The following is a 19,687-nucleotide window of genomic DNA, read 5'->3' as shown; positions in this document are numbered from 1 at the left end:
ATTCACTTCTCAGTTCTAACCGAGCTGCATTCGCCGATTCGGGGAAGACGATTTCACATTGTTCGGTTTCGTAGCGGCTCCAGAAAAAATAGATAAAGAAGATACCAAAGGAGATTTCCTACAGGTTGATCTGCACAGAGTGTTTTCAGTGTCTGCGCGAGGAAGCGCTGTCAAAGGCAGTGTCGATCTCAGTGGCAGTCGTGTCCCCGTAAGTAGGCTACAGACAGACAGATCTAGATCTAGCGTCTCCCACTCTTGCACCGTGTCTATGCTTACTGTGTGTGTGTATGTGTGACGGAGTGATTGAGTTTGTGTTACTGTTTGTCGATTTCTTACAGGAGCCTTGAAGGCTTCGCCTCTTGTTAACTGTTTGTGTATTTACATGTTTTTGAGATGTGTATTAAATACATTAACTTTTAAGACAATTTCTTCTTCCAGCTTTCCGCGATGCCTGTGTCATCTTGCACACAAAACACACACACAAAGAGAACAAATTTTAACCTTTAAAATTTATTATTTCCAATCTTTCCGCAGAAATTAAACCATCCACACAATTATCATACACATTTCTGAACAAATATGTCAAATGCAAACAGTCAATACATTAACATAAATTCAATCCATTACCTACTGGCATTCAAACAAACAGAATGCACAGAAATACACCTGAATGCATTTAGAACATGCACCCTACTCCAGGCATGGAGGTTAAACCTGGCCACAAGGCAAATCAGTCAAATCTGCCATGTGTGAACAACGACATTTTATGCACTCCCTTTTCTTCAAGTCCATTACAACTTACAATACTATTTGAAGTAAGACAATGCTAATGCTCAGTGATTTTTCTTGCCAAACAAAGACAAAGTTAACTCACTTCACAGGTGTTAACTCACTTCACAGGTGTTATCTCATATTTTTCTGTGCCTTATTTTGCCTATACATATACATGTATATCAAAATAAACGTGTGCCAGATTTTCAAAAAATTAGCTGCATGTACAATTATCAATGAAAAACTGTCTGCAGAGACCCATAGCATGTGCAAGTATGTTCCTTGAAGTCAAAGACATTATGTCAGGAGCCTATTGTTATATTTATCATTATTTCTTCAGTATTTATACTATTTATAATAATTCAAGAGATAAAATGGCAAAAATGCAGTCTGCTTTGAGAACAGTACAGAATATGCGGGCATTTCTTTGTCCATCAGCAACCCATAATACTAACCATGCCTGTAGTTGATAACAAAAAATGTACAACAAGGATATCAACTTTTCAAAATGTAATTCTTGAAACATCCAAAGGCACAAATATGTCTTCCATTAAAAAAAATTCATGCCCAGAGAAACATTTGTTTCAACACTTGCTTACAATATCACATTTACAAGATCATTACACAGTCTAGAGCTACATGTAATACAGTAAACATACACACCAATAATTTTAAACTTTGTGCGAAAAATACTTCGAACAAGAAAAGTGTGAATCCTAATAGTTTTAAATAAAAACCAATCTAAAGCGTACAAATACAACCTGAAATACACAACAGTAAATGAGAACAATGTTAAATCCTGCATGACCTCCTAAAAAAATGCTGTCAAAATATTTAAGCGAAACCAACATTGTAAAAATGATTTAAAAAAATACATTCACTGAAGTCTAAAAAGAAGTCACCACTGTTGTACGTTTGGTAACCCAAATAAAACCCTTAACTTCTCTCTTTTGCAATGGCTAAATGAAAAATCTATCATGCTTCCAGTAACTAAAGAACCAAGATATCTCTGCACCATACTGAAAATGTACAACCATCAAGGGCAACGTCGACGATGTGTCTAATGTTCCTGCCTTTTTAATATCTGCATTATTGATCGTCCCCAGCATGCCTACAAAATTTGAACCTTTGCCTTATCACATGCTCATTTGTCATGTGACATTTTCTTTAAGTTCAACTAAAGAACAGAATGCAGACAGGCTAATATATCCACAAAGGAAAATTATCCAAAATGTGCACTGCATAGTAAATTTTGTTATGAAAATCAGTATTATTTTACAATGAAGGAAGGTCACTATTTGCAATCAGTAACCTGCAGCAACCAGCCATGTAACTCTAAATATTCATTTGTTAAAATCTGTCTTCAACACAACCTAAAGAGCATGCTGTCAATAGCGAGTTTTGGTTTTCTGTCGCCCAAGTCAAAGTACCAATAATATGTTAATATGAACAGACATTAGAAGTCATCGAAAGATGTTGCAGCCAAACAAATGCTAAACAAGTTCCCAGAGAATTAACAAGATAAAATGATACATGCACTGGAAAATTCAGTGCAAGCAGCTGTACAGTTACTCAATTTTCAGTTTTGACAATTCCGTATTCCAAACGTAAAAAAAACCCCACTGATGTGACAGAAAACAGATAAGTACACACAACACTTCATTATGCTCAGGACACATGAACAACAAGTGTGCCCAAATACACTCGAGGATGGGAGGGAATCTGGTGAAGAGTGGGGTGGTGTGGAGGGATGATGTTACTGAAAATGTCACACAAGTCTTCCTATAAGCAGTCTTCTTTCCCTTTCTGGGTAAAAAGATGACAGCAGAGAAGTGCATCAGTGAGGATATGCTGGACAATGAAAACCTACATGCCTCTCAAAGAGAACAACAAAAACAATTCAAGAGGAGGCTTGAAACTCGAGACCCAAGATGTTTGCTGTTGACAAGAAAGGTCCCAGGATACAACCTCTTCAAAATACACGGCTATGGGCTCAACATGAGATTTGCACACTAGAAAACAAATTCTGTTGCAACAACACTGAGTGGAATCTACTAGTATCCATGTATGTATTACTGAAAATTCCGAGGTAAAGAGGGACCATGCAGTACGGACAAGTAGCATGTGCACCAAATGTCCTTTGTAAATGCCTCAAATAATCTCATCTCACAGACTGAATGCATGGCTTCTATTATTCCTTTTATACATGACACTGCCTAGAAAATGCTGCCAAAAAAAAAGAAAGAAAAAAAGAAAAAGAGATCCTCAAGTTTGCATAACAACATCTCCATTAACTACTTCAACTGTTCAGTGACAACACACACACACACACAAGTACATAAACATACCTAGGCTATACACACATCAAACCTGCCGACGTACACAAATACATACACACCATGAATATATACATATACCTTGTAACTAAAAAAACTATACATATATTCAAACCTGCACACACACACACACACACTGAAGATTTTGCATAAATCGAAATGATGTGACTTATAAAGTTGTGCTGTTGAAAATCCCATTCCTGAGTGTTAAGCACAATGGAAAACTGCGTTGGTACACACATTTTGCAGTTTATCACTGAGTAGTTGAAGGTTGTGAAGTTCACTCATTAAACCAGGCATACTTGCCGTTTTTTCTCCAATAAAACATGTAGACAGGACTAAGCAGTTAATCAGACAACCATATTCCTGAGAGTGTCAAGCCAATAGTTTGTTTTGGCACACTCACACTTCCATTCAAATCTGCCACATAAAATCAGATACACCTCAACGAGCGCCAAATTCCCTGTGTGAAAGTGCACAGTTTAAATGCCTCGAAGAAAATATGTGCTTCAGTATTAAGCAGAGAAACGGGTAAACATAAGATATGCGTGTCCATATGCACGATGCCGGAAAGTCACAATAAGGTGCAAACGTTTATTCTGAAAGTGGCAGGTCTCAAAGTGTCCTGTCAAAGTGAAAGTACCAGGTACAAAGTCCTCGACAGAATGAGAAGTCACATGAAACAGCCAGAGTCAGCGCCACAGTATTGTGCCTTCAATACTGCTAGCCACCAAGATATTAAAAGTCAAAAGTCCTCCAGAATACAGAAACAGCAAGCATGTTATTAAAATGGTCCACATAACCTTTTTACAGAGCTGACATTCAGACATATAATTATCACATAAAGTCATCCGGGGATGATGACTTCTTGAAGATTGTCCCACACCGTGACATGTACTTTCTGACATAGTCCTTGGCCTTAGCCTTGACATTTTCGTTTACCTCCAGGTCTTCCACGTGGCGGCAGTGTTTCAGCTCCTTGGCCATGATGTGGTGAGTTAACTGGAAGACACAAGCATATCATTATTTGACACTGAAACTATATATGACAGTACACAGGAATACTCATTATATAGAATGAACTTCTCTGACAAAATGATATTTAATGTCAAATGCTGCAACAAAAGGTACTCAACAATATTCAAATAAACAATTTGTTCTTTCTTTCTTAACCTGAACATGTATCAGCAAGGTTGGAATAACAAATGGAAAATTTCAATAGTAAATTTTCATTTGATTAATATACTTACCCAATTCTCATAAATGCATTGACTTCAATCTCACATGCTAGATGTCGAAAAACTACTCAAATTACCTGCCCTTGCAAGGGTGGTAACCAAGCTAAAAACAGACGCCATAGCCGTTGCTATGCCCTGTCCCACCTGGTTACCCATAACCCACCGCGCACCACGTGAGCGCCGGCATCCGGAAAAATCATTCGAGACTTCTCAAAAACCCTTAGGAAATTAAGTAGCGGGGATGGATGGGAGGGTATTAACTATGAGAATTGGGTAAGTATATTAATCAAATGAAAATTTACTATTGAAATTTTCCATTAAATTACATATTCTTACCCCAATTCTCATAAATGCAGATTGCTCCTAAAGGCGGAGGGAACTTACTTATGTCCCTGAGAGAACCTGTCCTGCAGAAACTAACGAGGGCAAGGAAATTGCCCCATCAAGTTAAGAGCAGGAGATGTCCAGGAGGTAAAAAATTAATGAACACGTCATCAGACCTCCAAAGAGCTGTTGGCAAAACTTCGCATAGGCGACAGGAACACCACCAGCGAGAGAAGAACCCCAGGCTCTGGACTCCTGAACACCTGTAAAGGAACAGAGGGAGGACTGAACACCCCCCCCTGTGTTCAATAAGCCATCACTCATAGGACTGTCCTATGAAAGTAGCAACACCTCTTATAAGAGTCAATAAAGAGAAGCCTCTTTGACCTATAGTGTAAAGAGATAAGAACATGAGCTTTTGGCTCTTAGTTCCAATTGACTGAGCGCAAATCAAACAAGAAGGGCAAAGCCCATACGACTCACATGCTTGACCTTGACCTTTACATGACCTTGACCTTCAGGGTCAAGGTCAAATAACTAAACCTAGCAATGACATCATACACTAAGAACTGCTTTACACATTTTTCCTACCAAAATACATGTGACCTTGACCCAAGGTCAAGGTCATCCAAGGTCATGCAACACAAAGCTGTTAATTCAAGACATAGGAAGTACAATGGTGCTTATTGGCTCTTTCTACCATGAGATATGGTCACTTTTAGTGGTTCACTACCTTATTTTGGTCACATTTCATAAGGGTCAAAGTGACCTTGACTTTGATCATATGTGACCAAATGTGTCTCATGATGAAAGCATAACATGTGCCCCACATAATTTTTAAGTTTGAAACAGTTATCTTCCATAGTTCAGGGTCAAGGTCACTTCAAAATATGTATACAATCCAACTTTGAAGAGCTCCTGTGACCTTGACCTTGAAGGAAGGTAAACCAAACTGGTATCAAAAGATGGGGCTTACTTTGCCCTATATATCATATATAGGTGAGGTATTCAATCTCAAAAACTTCAGAGAAAATGTGAAAAATGTGAAAAATAGCTGTTTTTTAGACAACATTTATGGCCCCTGCGACCTTGACCTTGAAGCAAGGTCAAGATGCTATGTATGTTTTTTGGGGCCTTGTCATCATACACCATCTTGCCAAATTTGGTACTGATAGACTGAATAGTGTCCAAGAAATATCCAACGTTATCCGGACGGACGGACGGACGGACGGACGACTCGGGTGAGTACATAGACTCACTTTTGCTTCGCATGTGAGTCAAAAAGGATTTAAAAAAACTCTAACCAGACAGTTAGAAAATCCAAACCGCCCGGAGCGAGAATCATCCCGAGAGGAGGAAATTAAACACCAGAGAAAATTGACCAGGTTTCTGATTCAAGGAAATCTGGTGAAAAAAACATGAAAAACAAGAGGCGAAGTCATCAAGGCTCACGTAAGAAATCGACAAACAGTAACACAAACTCAATCACTCCGTCACACACACACACACACACACACACACACACACACACACACACACACACACACACACACAGAAAGAGCATAGGTGAAACTGTGCAAGAAATAATAATGACCGAGACTTTCAGTACTTCCTTCGCGTGACGTCTAACCCTCTTACGTCATAATGTGACGTCAATGTAATGTGACGTCTTCAAATGTTAGAGTTTCTACCACAGACATACACACGCACATACGCACGCACGCACGCACAGACAGACAAAGTTACGATCGCATAGGCTACACTTACGTGAGCCAAAAACCAACGCAACTATAAGCTCCAAGGCTACAACCTCCGGTAAACCCAAACAACGCATGTGCCTCACTGCCCTTCGGGCAAGAGTGAGAGTGAAGCGTAAGAAGAACAAAGTCCTACGCGTTAAACAAGGGGACGCCTCTAAACCTCTACAAACAAGGTCCTTTGATCATGCCCGCAAAAGCGCCATGAACATCAGAAGAGAGGCCTATTTGTTCCAAAGTAGCTGAGATAGCCAAGACGCTGGAACCTCCAAGAAGAGGCCAAGCTGCCCAGAGCCAAAAAGAAACAGAGGTGATTAACCACCTGGATTGAGAGAGGGGCTCTATACGCCAATTGGCCAAGGAGGCCAATGAGGGGCATACACAGAGAAAGTGGAGGACCTATGTGCTTCATGCACCAAGACCAGAGTCAAAACCCACGATCTGTAACACAAACAGCACAACCTCCAGCCCTGTATGCAGATGGCCCAACCCGTGTGCAAGCCCTGAGAGGTCCTGCTGAACGAGTCGGCCAGATTATAGAGCCGGCCGGGGAGAAATTCCTCTGAGAAATTGATTTAGTGTGAAAGAAACCAAATCAGAATCCCGTAAACTCTGTCTGACAGGGAGTGAGAACTTGCTCCTCCCTGCTAGTTCACATAGGAAGCAACAGAAGTATTGTCCGTATGCAACCGGACATGCCTGTATATAGCCAAAAAGAAAGGCTAGTAGACTGAGAGCTACTGCTCCTAACTCCAGGCAATAGAGATGTCCAAGGAGTTGAGTCTACATCCACAGCCTCAAGACTGTAATTGCCAATGTAGGCTCCCATCCAGACAGAGACACATCCATGAAGCGGTCTAAGTCCGGGGGGGAACAAAGCTAGGGAAAACGCCCTGAGCGATCCAATTGGATTCCAGCCACCTACTCGCGTGGAGGAACCCACCCTGGAGGAGGACCCTCTTGTCCCAGACCTGTGAGGCCGAGTCCCAAAGAGACCTGAGGAAAGACTAGAGGGCCAGCATAGCCATTGATTCCGTCTGACCGAGCGAGGATCAAGGCTAAGGACCTCGTAGAGGTCTGGTCTCGTGCCAGTCTGGTAGTGATAAGAGCCTAAAGCCTCTCTATTCTCTCCTGTGAAGGACGAACCTTCCAAGAGACAGTGTCGAACGGCATGCCCGGGTAAAAAACCTGGGATGGGGACAGCTCGGATTTTGCCTGGTTTACTGAGAACGCCAGGCAAAAAGCCTGGTTGAACACCATCTGAAAGTGCAACTGGCAAGCTGATTGACTCTGATAAAAGATCAACCAGTCCCCGAGGTCGTCCAGAGATGAATAGCTCTCCAGAAACGGAGCCACTTCCTGTCTGCAGACCTGTTTACCCCTAAAACATTGCATGTGTATTTTCTGGGAGCAAAATGAGGCAAATGTGTAGTTTTGTAATTGAATGTGAAGAATTTCTCGTCGACCTATCACAACAACAAGAACAATGATTGCTACTTTTTACCACATGTATTGATTGACTGACGGAAAAATGGGAATTGCAGACAGTGCAATGAGCATGATGTTTTCCTTTCCGCGAAGAGACAAGGCATGGGTAGTCCTGATGATATTTTGGCAGAAAGACTTGGTTCGGCGCATTGCTCGTCTTTTTCTGTTTGGTCGGTGGCCTTTCGGAGTCATTTTCTTCACAGTTCTCATCTTCACTTTCGTGTGCTCTGCGTTCAGCCATTATGTCGAAACGCCCGCATGGTTTGGCAGTAACGCTTTCAGTTGTGCCCGGCATTTGCTTGGAGAAGCCTATTCGGCATTAACAAGCTACAACGCAACGCCCGTGGGCGCTTTACGCGCTGCACGCAGCAAACGACTGCTGACCGAAAACATGGATTGGAAAATGGATCGGTCAAGGGAGATGAAGAAAATTACGGATTGTGATATGCGTAGCCGAAACAATACCGTTTGCGTGCAGGGACGGGGCGGTGTGAGAGCACAACGGGACAAGGAACAGGTGTAAAGACGAAAAAGAAAAAAAACAACAAACCGTTTGCGTAGAAAACGACAGACTTGCGTAGTTGCGTAGTATATTATTCAAATTCGTAGTTTACTACGCTCAATGTGTAGTGTAAACAGGTCTGTGTCTGCAGGAACGCATAAGGAAGGCTCGTGTGAGAGCACAGAGGAAAATCTCAGCCAAAGCTGATACCTCTAGACCATGCCGTCCCACCTCCTCCTAAGAGGGAGGAGACACTGAACGAAACACCCACCTTGTAACCGGGAGCGCATCAATGCGCTGCTACTTGTCCATGAAGGAAGGGCAAGACTGAGGCTTCTGAGTAGGTTTTAACAAAAACCCGAAAAAAGCCTGACCCTTGCTTCCTGTAACCGGTGTGAAATCAAACCCCTTGAAAAGAAGGAGATCACACCTGGTGAAGACAGTGTGGGCATAGAACATCACTGACGAACTCATCTGCTCGGTGATGACGAGCTGCCAGCAGTATGGCTACGACCCTATCCGAGGCATCCTCCCTAAACCAAAAAGAGTCCAGGGAGGATAAGATGGCTCTTATGAGAGCACAGAGGAGAGTCTCAGCAAAAGCAGATAACTCTAGACCATGCCGTCCCACCTCCTCCAGAGAGGAGAGGGAGGAGTAACATCACGAAACCCCACGTTCCCTGTGGTCTATTTGTGAAGCCAGGAGACTAGTTCCGGCGGAGCGGAAAAACTAGCCCTTGGTAACGAAAATGTCTGGATCAGATCCTGAGACTTGACATTCCAACCTATCTTCTTCCGCACTAAAAGTGAGAACGAAGCAGCCTGAAACCCAGAAGCCAGCCACTGGCTAGCAGAAGGAGGAGCAGGACCATGCGCATGAAGCAGCGGGAAAGGTGTAGGCTGAAGACCACTACCCTGAGGTGCGGGTCAAGCAAGCAATCACCGGACACTCGGCAAATCGAAACGATTGCGAGTAAGCCCACGTAAACCCAAAGTCATCCGCGGAAGAGGGAGGAAGAGAGACACCCTGCTCTGCCCTGCTCTGAATCCGTCACCCCATCCGGGAAAAAGTAAGCTGCCACAGCAGCCGCTTTTTGCATAGCAAGCCTACAAGCAGTAGGCAGCGCTACACACTCTCCCTCCTCAACCGATGAGTCCGAATCCCGACCAGCAGTTGTGTCAAAACACAAAAGGAGGGGAGACGGGGGAGGCAGCACACTAAAACTCCTGCTGATAACACCGCCAAGAGTGAGAGTGAAAAGCGTGATCAGTCTCTGCCTGCCAACCCAAACCGCCCACCTGACGTGAAGGGGGAGAGGGGTTGGTAGTTTGCACAGCGCCCTGCCGAGAAGGAGGGAGAGTGGGGGTACGAGACAAAGCCAAGCCCGGCCAGCCGTACCCCACCCGCTGTGCGAGAGAAGCATCCCAGTGCTGAGAACCAGTCTGCCTGGTTTGAGCCACGCCGCGACCCGAGTGGGGAGGGGGGTGGTTCGTCACGGCAGTAACCCCTGGAGGGGGGGAAGACTGAATGAGAGACGCAACCGTAAACGGCCGTCCCCCACTCGTCCACCTGCAGACATCCTGTAGCCCTACCGCTCACCCACCCCGAGGAGGGGGGGTGACGGATGCTGGCTGAGGACAATGACCACTGGCAAGGCGATACTATATTCCGAGTCCCCACAATCCATTGTGTCAGAACACAAAGAATGGGAGACTGGAGAGTTTAGAGCATGTTCTGTCTCCGCCTGCCACCGCCACCGCTCACCTACCCCAAGGGGGTAGAGGGGTAGGCAGCCGGCACAGCACCCTGCCGAGAACAAAGCAGAGCAAAGCTCATTGTTCCCCGACCGCTGTGCGAGATACCCTGCCGAGAACATAGGAGAGCCAAGCTCATTGTTCCCCGACCGCTGTGCGAGAGACTGGCCCCAGCCGCCAAAACCGGTCTGACCAGTTTGAACCAACCCGCGACAACGAGTGCGGGCAGCTAACACAGCCCCCTGCCACAAATGGGGCAGAGGAGGAGCATGTAACGTAGCCTGGACAGGCCGTACGTGGCACCCCCGCTGTGCTGACTGGCTTGAGCCACGCCGCGCCCCGGATGGGGAGGGGGGTGGCTCGTCACAGCAGTAAACCCCTGGAGGGGGGAGAGACGGGGTGAGAGACGCAACCGTAAACGGCCGACCCCCACCCATCCACCTGCTGACGTCCAGTAGCCCCACCGCCCATCCACCCCGAGGGGGGGGGCGGTTGCCGGGCAAGGACAATAGAGGCATAGACTGAGAAGACAGTTCAACAGCACCCACCCGATCCCGCCCAGAGGGCGGGAAAGGATGGGCCGCCGTCACAGCCCCCACCCGATCCTGCCCTGAGGGCGGGAAAGGGTGGGCCACTGACACAGCCCCCTGCCCCCATTGAGGCAGAGTGGGACCCAGCCCGGGCTGTGACTTACCGTGCCCCGCCCCCCCCCCCACACTCCCCCTTCCAAACGGTAAGGGGGCTGCATGCCCAACTCAGCTGTGCTAAAAGCAAGGAGAGCGGGCAGAGACAGGCGGGGAGCAGGCCCCCTCTCCTAACGGAGAGAGTGCTCGTGAACAACCCAGTACTACCAGAGGCAGAAAGGGTTGAACCGAACTGGCCATTTGCACCAGACCACGGTGCGAAGCAGGAACACCCCCCCCCCCCCATCCCCCAACACACTGAGAAATACCGGAGGTAATCAGAGTGGTCAGAGGCAGGTAGGGAGCAAGTCCCCCCTACCGAAAGGAGAGGGTGCTCGCGAACAACCCAGAGCCTCCAGAGGCAAAAAAGGGCTGAACCGAACTGGCCATTTGCACCAGACCACGATGCGAAGCTGCCAAGGAGTACGCCGCCACAGTGGGCAGGCCGATCGTGCCTGAAACAGCTGAGAAATAAACACATATTTCATCGTTAAGTCCCCCTAAAGTGGAAGACACTGACTGGTTCTCCATAAGAGGAGAGGAGGGCTGGGAAGAAAAAACGAAACCTTATCCGCACGAACAGCTACTACAAAAGCAGTACTACTCGAAGGGTAGACGACCCGCACAGAGGTTTCTAAAAAGGGCTAACAGCCTTATTCACTTCCTGCCTAGCCCGAAGTTACTGCTTGCTATCGGCCATCTTGTAAATGGACGAAATCGTAGTCTACCAGAAAAGTAAATTTCTGAAGCGGCTGTAAACAAGCAGCTAACAAACAACAATTCAATCTTCAATAAAAAGGGCAGGTCTCACCAAAAGGAAGGCGAACAGGTAAAGGCCCCCCCCAAGCCCATAACGTCACAAAGACAAGGGCTAGGGAAAGCCAAGTGAGCAGACGAATTGCGCACGTCTGACGTGTGTCGTCGAAAGTCGAGAATGATTATTCCGGATTGTGGTGCGCGGCGGGTTATGGGTAACCAGGTGGGACAGGGCATAGCAACGGCTATGGCGTCTGTTTTTAGCTTGGTTACCACCCTTGCAAGGGCAGGTAATTTGAGTAGTTTTTCGACATCTAGCATGTGAGATTGAAGTCAATGCATTTATGAGAATTGGGGTAAGAATATGTAATTTAATTTATAAATTACAAATATGTTTACCACAGTTTAATCAACATTTTAGTCTACTAGAGTTCACACAACGTGGATTAGACAGCCAATCCTTTTAGAAAGTTTTTCTTTGAACCTTTGGTTTTGCCATTATTGCAACATCTTTTTAACTTTTTCGCGACACGCCGCCCGAATACAAGCGTTGACTGATCATGCCGTTGTCAACACGCCGCCAGAATCCGTGCGTAAGGTGCGTGAGTCACTTCGCCACACACCGCCATAATAGTAGCGTTGGAAGTGGAAAATACCACGCTGGGGATTTTCCATACGAAAACCCACGTGATAGGTTCAGAGGTCGGCTGCATTATCATACGCGACAAATAACTCCCAGAACAGTTGATTTCATTGGTTAGTTTGGATACTACAGGTCATTGACGGGACCAACCCATGCCTTAGTTTCATATTTAGGATTCCAAAATGTCGCGAGTTGTCAGTGTTGTTGTTGCGAAGCGAAGCGGCGTGCAGAAGGCAGGCAGTGACTGTGTGTGCATCAAACAGTGTTGTTGTGATAGATGGATAAGTGAGTGATGAGGGTGAATGAGTTAGCCAAATCAAGAGCTCGAGGTGTCAATGCTACTTTGGCCAAAACCCAATGCAAGCGGACGGACGCGATTCTGGTGCCGGGAATGTTCTGTGGCCACATGGCTGTGGCGCTTTGTGTTGAGCCGTGCTTCGAAGTGTGGCACACAAAGAAGGATGTTCTCCGTGCATAAATCGAAAATTTTTAATTCATTAATATACTTACCCGAATCACATAAAAGCATTGACGCAGTCTTACATGCTTAAGGTCTGAAAAGGCTACCCGTCTTAAACAATTTTAAAGGGGAGCAACCCAACACAAAAGTGTAAATACAGGCATGGTAATGACCATCTACCCGGGGAGTTACCTCCCGTCCGGGTTACGTGACGTCACTTCCCCTGTAAACACCACATGTCTTCATACGACTTAATAGACTCAAAAAATCATATGCGGGGTTGGCGGGAGGGCATACACTATGTGATTCGGGTAAGTATATTAATGAAATGAAAATTTACTTAAAAATTTTCGATTAAATTACATATTCTTACTCCGAATCACATAAAAGCAGATAGCTTCAACAAGGCGGTGGGAAAGAAAAATCTAACTCACTCTAAAAAACCTTGCCGAAACCCTGGCCTGCTGCCAAAAGGTCAGGAAAAGGGCCCAGTGAGAAAGAAAAACTAACTCACTCTAACCCTTGCCAGGAACTGGCCCGCTGCCAAAAAGCAGAAAAGGACCTGAGAACTATCCTGATTGACAGTCGTGATGTCTCTCAGGCAAAAGTTGCGAAAGACGACATCAGAGAGCCAGAAATGTGTGCCCAGCACTTCTTCCAATCTCCTGGACCAAGCGACCCAGAAAGAGAACCCAGCCTTGGATAAAGCCGAGCCGAGTAGAGAGGGAAAGACAAGCTGCCCCCCCCCCCCCCCCTTTCGGATGGAAGGAAACGCACATGCACCGAAAAACGATCTATGCGTAAGGTAGTCCGATCAGTGAGGTGAGGGACAAACCTCGCGGCGACCATAAGACGATCACGCCAAAGTAATCAGACTTAGGAATGGCGTGAAGCCCAAGTCGGTGAACCTCTTACTTCCAGCCGAAACTGGAAGCAGCTGTCGTGGACGACTGCTGACGTAAGTCGAAGCTCGAACCGGGCGTGACAGTAGCCTGTGCACTAGCCGGTGAACCTCTTACTTCCGACCGAAGCTGGAAGCAGCTGTCGCGGACGACTGCTGACGTAAGTCGAAGCTCGAACCGGACGTGACAGTAACCTGTACACTAGCCAGTGAACCTCTTACTTCCGGCCGAAACTGGAAGCAGCTGTCGCGGACGACTGCTGACATAAGTCGAAGTTCGAACCGAACGTGACAGTAGCCTGTGCACTAGCTGGTGAACCTCTTACTTCCGGCCGAAGCTGGAAGCAGCTGTCGCGGACGACTGCTGACGTAAGTCGAAGCTCGAACCGGACGTGACAGTAGCCTGTGCACTAGCCAGTGAACCTCTTACTTCCGGCCGAAACTGGAAGCAGCTGTCGCGGACGACTGCTGCTGAAGTGACCGGTGACCCAAAACACAATGACTAAAGCCAGAGTGTTACAGAACAGTCTGCTTGAAGGTAAATGAAGGAAATTCAAAAACCCCAAGTAAACTTCGTAGCCAAAAACCTGAGAGAGGAGATAAGCCACAAAGAATGACTCCTCCAACATGCATTGCCAAAGACAATGTCCCCTCAGGAAAAACTGAATGTTACTTCCGAGGCCAACTCAAGCGCAACTTAAGTTTGGACGAAACACCAGAACACGTCTGATCGCTAGAGAAAGACGGAGTCAGACTCTGCGAAAGACGCCCAGGACCAAGTCCAGCAGCTTGTGGCAAACTGAGAAGAACGGGGAAGCCTGAAAACAGCAGCCCCACTCAAACGGAAATCGTCCTATCTCATCTCCTGCCTAAGATGAAATAAAGGAAAGAAAGTCGAAGTCCGAAGCCACAAGAACAGGGAAAACAACAACCATCCCGCCCACAGGTGGAATGGCTGTTGCACCAGCCGAGGCTAAAAAACCCTGGATGCCCTAAGGTCAGCCGCTGTTCCGAAACTCAGACGTACCTATGAAGCGTCTGTGAAAGAAACAACCTCTCCGGTAAAACCGGAAGTGCCACTGCAGCAGCCCGTGGCTGAACTGCTGTTACACAACTGAGGACTGAAGCTGTAAAACCGAAGGACAGCGCTAGCACCGACCAGAAGAGACCTCAGCGGGTGCTCGAGCTGATGGGCCTAGATCACTGTGAAAGGATCGGCTGACGCATAAACAAATATGCACTCATTAGATCAATGGGAGTCCCCCGACCTCACCACTCCCACAAACTATTGGCTGTGTACAGAGACCATCCAATGAAAACTTGCAAGGAGAAGACCCGCCCCGCCATCACCAAAGTGGAGGGCGGAGGGGGGGGGGGGGGTGTGACCGGGGGCACTTCCTTGGGGAGAGAGGCTAGCTGCTAGGGCTACCCTTCTCCCTGCCCAAAGGTGATCTAACTCTCGAGAATCAGACAGAGACTGCCCATAGGCCGCCTGCTGAAAAAATCCCGAGGCCTGAGCATGCTTCCTCTGAGGAGGCTAGCTCTGTTTTAACCCTTGTAGAGAGAAGTCAGAGATCTGCTGATCTCTATTTGACTGAATCTACCTTTCTTTTCTGGTATAAACACCAAAGTTCAACAAGAAGAGCAAACGCTCGATCGAGTCACTTTCGCAGTTCTGAATATTATATGAGGCATCAGATGGCCAGGAAGAAATTGCTATTCACAACACAATGAGTCACGTTCACATAAAATTTGAGCCCGGTCACTTTTATAGTTTCCGAGAAAAGCCCAACGTTAAGTTGTGTGTTGCCGAACAGAAAAGGCTAGTTATCTCCCTTGTTTTTCTGATAACGTTCGTAAAAGGCTACAGATGTAAATACTTTGATGTAAAGAATAATCCTACAAAGTTTCAATCACATCCGATGAACTTTGTCAAAGATATAAAATGTCTAATTTTTCCTTTGACGCTGACCTGTGACCTTGAAAAAGGTCAAAGGTCAACGAAACCATCGTTAAAGTGTAGAGGTCATTGGAGGTCACGACTAAACAAAATATGAGCCCGATCGCTTTGATAGTTTCCGAGAAAAGTCCAACATTAAGGTGGTGTCTACGGACGGCCGGCCGGCCGGCCGGACAGACTAACACTGACCGATTACATAGAGTCACATTTTCTCAAGTGACTCAAAAAGCAGATCCCTCTACTCCGATCAAAGCCCAATTGTCCCTCCTAGCCTGCTCAGAGACCCGAGCATGCGAGAGAAACAAGTCCTCCCTACACCCGACTGTAAAGCGAGGTGAAGGGAGGACAGCCTCTTTGTTCCTCGTTCGCCCTAGCCAGGCTGAACGAGTGGAGATGCCATCAGAGTCCTGACACACACTAAGCGTGAAATGTTCAGTGACTCCAGGAAAGAGCGCGAGAGCGCTCTGACGATCATCTCCGAAAAAGAGGCAAATTCCAAAAACTGACGTCCAAATTCCTCTAAGTTCCTGCGTTCCCATAAGGTGTACGCGGAAGAGCAAAGACGCCAGCAAACTCCGACCCAGCTTCAGCCAAGTGAACTTCCTATGACAGGAAGGAACAAAAGACAAAGCCTGAGTAGCCGAAGACAGCCGAGGCTGCGCGTGTTCCGGAACTGACCCGTGAAAAACCGGGTATCAGAACCGGAACCCGTGGATACCACTTCCGGTAGGAGATGGCCAGCCAAAACCTGCGGAAGATGGTACCCACATGGAAGGTGACTATCAAACCGGAAGTAGGAAAAATTCCTCCTTCGCGGAACGGAAGTCCGACATCGCTGAATGCAACCCAAGAGGAAGCCAATGTCCCTCCATAAAAAATCTGGAAGTAATCTCCATCGAGGCCTCGAGAGAAGCCGAGAGATTCGACAGAACGTGTCTGGTCTCTGGCTAAAGACTGTATAACAGAATAGCCCAGAGAACTGACACTAACCGAAGTCACAGTTGCAAGTGGAAAGCTACTGAACAGGATAACCGGAAAACCGGAAACCCGTTCAACCGGAAACCGTCCTGTCTTACCCCTCCCATAAGAGGGTAAGACAAAGAGGAGGTAACATCCAAAGCCACCAGAACTGAATAGACAGTAGACGCAACACCCGACCAGTGAAGTGACTACCGTCCCGGCCGAGGCTGAAAACCTGCATGCCCATAGGCCAGCCGAAGTTCCTCACTTCGCTAACAGTGTTAGGAAGGAGAACAATGCATCCGGACAAAGCCGGAAACGCAACAGACAAAACGGCACAATGCGGAAGCAAATGTTGCGTGGACTGAGGACAGAAGACCGAACGCCCGTAGGCTAGTACGCGGTCAACTCCAGTAGCGACACACAGTGTAATCGCAAAGGAAGACCTATGCTCCCAGTAAACCGGAATGACGACTGTCCGGATGTCCGTAGGACGTAACCTGTTCCTCACTCACTCCCTCCGTATAGGAGCAGCAGGAGGAGAAACGGCAACTCCGGGCGGAGCCGGCAAAGCAACGGACGAAGCCGCATAAACGGAAACGCCTGTTGCGATGACTAAGGCCGAGGCCAGAACGCCCGAAGGCCAGTCAACGGTCAACCCCAGCCATGACCTCTGTGAGTGCACGGGATGAAGGACCTTCGTTTTCGGGAAAACCCGGAAGCGCGACTCCCGAAAACGGAAGCCGCCCTTGCCTATTCATAGCCGTGCACACGATGCAAACAGGCTTAGAAAGAGCAGAATATAAGCAACGGACGAAGCCACATACAGTGGCAGCGTCTGCTGCGAGGACTTGGGCTGGAGGCCCGGTGGCCCGAAGGCCAGTCCACAGTCGACACCAGCAGGGACCTTCGTGGGTGTGCCAGATTGACCTTCGCTTCCGGGAAAACCCGGAAACGCGACTCCCGCAAGCAGAAGCCGCCCTTGCTCAGTCACGGCCGTACACGCTGTGCGATCAGGCCTAGAAAGAGCAGCATATCCTGACTAGCAGGAAGTTTTGCAGTCGACACCAGCAGGGACCTTCGTGGGTGTGCCAGATTGACCTTCGCCTCCGGGTAAACCCGGAAACGCGACTCCCGCAAGCGGAAGCCGCCATTGCTCAGTCACGGCCGTACACGCTGTGCGATCAGGCCTAGAAAGAGCAGCATATCCTGACTAGCAGGAAGTTTTGCAGTCGACACCAGCAGGGACCTTCGTGGGTGTGCCAGATTGACCTTCGCCTCCGGGTAAACCCGGAAACGCGACTCCCGCAAGCGGAAGCCGCCATTGCTCAGTCATAGCCCTACTCGCTATACGATCGGAACTATGACGAGCAGCATATCCTGACGGGCAGGAAGTTTGCAGGTAGTGAGCCTGCGACCAAGAACTGTTGCTCAAAAGAGAGCGTCCGGTGGCTTCACGAGAGCCAGTGGAGCAGTTCGACTTACCGTCCATGCCCCCCAAGGAGGCAGCAGACGCAGCTGAAGGCCCGCGACCGGAAGCCGTGGCCGACAGGAAGCCAAAGAGCGGCCGTCACCCGCCGCCAGCGGAAGTACAACGTTGGAGACGGCGTGTGAAGCTGCAAACTTCCCTCCCAAACTGCGAAACTCTGGAAAAAGAGAGCAACGCAGTATAGACACCAGAGCGCCACGCTCCGATGCCAAGAGAGAACAAGCAAGAAGCAAGACACGTCACAGACGTGCTAAACTGCCCCCCAAATTCATTTGGGGCAGAAGAAGTAACGGACAAAGCGGTTATACAAGCTTAGTACGAAACAACAACAAATACCAATGGTCTGCAAGACCAATGACACACACCTAGCCATGTTATCTCACAGTCAGACGCGCTGACACAGACAACAGGCGGCAAAACAGAGAGTTACTGGAAATTAACAAGTCCAAAACGGACGAAAAATTCAGCAACTACAACGAACTTCCTGTCAAACTAATGACTAAAAAAGGAAGCGCTTACCAACTAACAAAGCAGAAGGCAAGTAAAGAGGTAAAATAAGGTTTACCTAACCAAAACATAGGCCGTGCCACATTCGCCGTCAGCTAAGCTGACACGCAAACGTGGGGCCCCAAATTGCGTTACTGAAAATTTAACAAGTCCGCAAAACGGACGAAAAGTCAGCAACTACAACAACATTCTTGTCAAAATAATGACCAAAATGGAAAGAGCTCACCAAACACGTAAAGGCAAGCCGTTAAGACGGGTTAGGAGGCCGGTGGGTGTCCTTACAAACACCAGCACGCAGCCACACACGGAGCCAAAAATTCGACGACCTCTCTGCTGTAGGCTGAAATGTCGTATGAAGACATGTGGTGTTTACAGGGGAAGTGACGTCACGTAACCCGGACGGGAGGTAACTCCCCGGGTAGATGGTCATTACCATGCCTGTATTTACACTTTTGTGTTGGGTTGCTCCCCTTTAAAATTGTTTAAGACGGGTAGCCTTTTCAGACCTTAAGCATGTAAGACTGCGTCAATGCTTTTATGTGATTCGGAGTAAGAATATGTAATTTAACCGAGTTCTAAACAAGTCATTTATACAAAAACTGTAAATACTGTGACAGCAAGTGTTTCTTTTCTTCTATGGATAAAACCCAACGCAATGGGACTCGATTCTGGTGCCTGGAATGTGGTGTGGCGTTTTGCGTTGAGCTGTGCTTCCAAGTGTGGCACTGTAAATACTGTGACAGCAAGTGTTTCTTTTCTTCTACATGGATATATTCATCATAGTCATCACCCAGTCATCTCATTGTCTCATTCATGTTAGTAAATTCTTTTTTGAGTATTCACTAACAACATTTTGTGCATATTTTCAAACATGTCTGTAGTATTTATGTGGTGCCTCTGGACTTTTTTTAATTTAAATTGTTGACATTTTCAATAGCATACCACACAAACACAACAAGCCTTTTGACAAATACAAAGTACATTTCTGAAACAATGAAAGATCTTTCTTTAATTGTGTGCAAAAAGTAAGTCTCCACATGTACTAGTTTTTTTACAATATTTTTTTCAAAATACAATATTTTTTTCAAAATTTTCCAATTTTGGTTGTCAGCAGGCTATTTATTGACATTTTCAATAGCATACCACACAAACACAAC

At 46.9% G+C, this 19,687-nt stretch overlaps 1 protein-coding gene across 3 annotated transcripts in view; it reads right to left on the bottom strand.

Moving 5' to 3' along the window:
- Nucleotides 1-494: 494 nt before the first annotated feature.
- LOC138959558 (uncharacterized) overlaps nucleotides 495-19,687 on the bottom strand; it is a 68,778-nt gene continuing 49,585 nt past the window's right edge. For all 3 annotated transcript variants that reach the window (XM_070331083.1, XM_070331084.1, XM_070331085.1), the window contains one exon: nucleotides 495-4,109. In XM_070331083.1, coding sequence (XP_070187184.1) covers nucleotides 3,945-4,109 — 165 coding nt within the window. In that variant the 3' untranslated portion in view covers nucleotides 495-3,944. The remainder of the gene's footprint in view (nucleotides 4,110-19,687) is intronic.

Source organism: Littorina saxatilis, linkage group LG2 (assembly GCF_037325665.1).
Source record: "Littorina saxatilis isolate snail1 linkage group LG2, US_GU_Lsax_2.0, whole genome shotgun sequence".
Classification (NCBI taxonomy): Eukaryota; Metazoa; Mollusca; class Gastropoda; order Littorinimorpha; family Littorinidae; genus Littorina; species Littorina saxatilis.
This window is presented reverse-complemented; position numbering and strand designations above follow the sequence as displayed.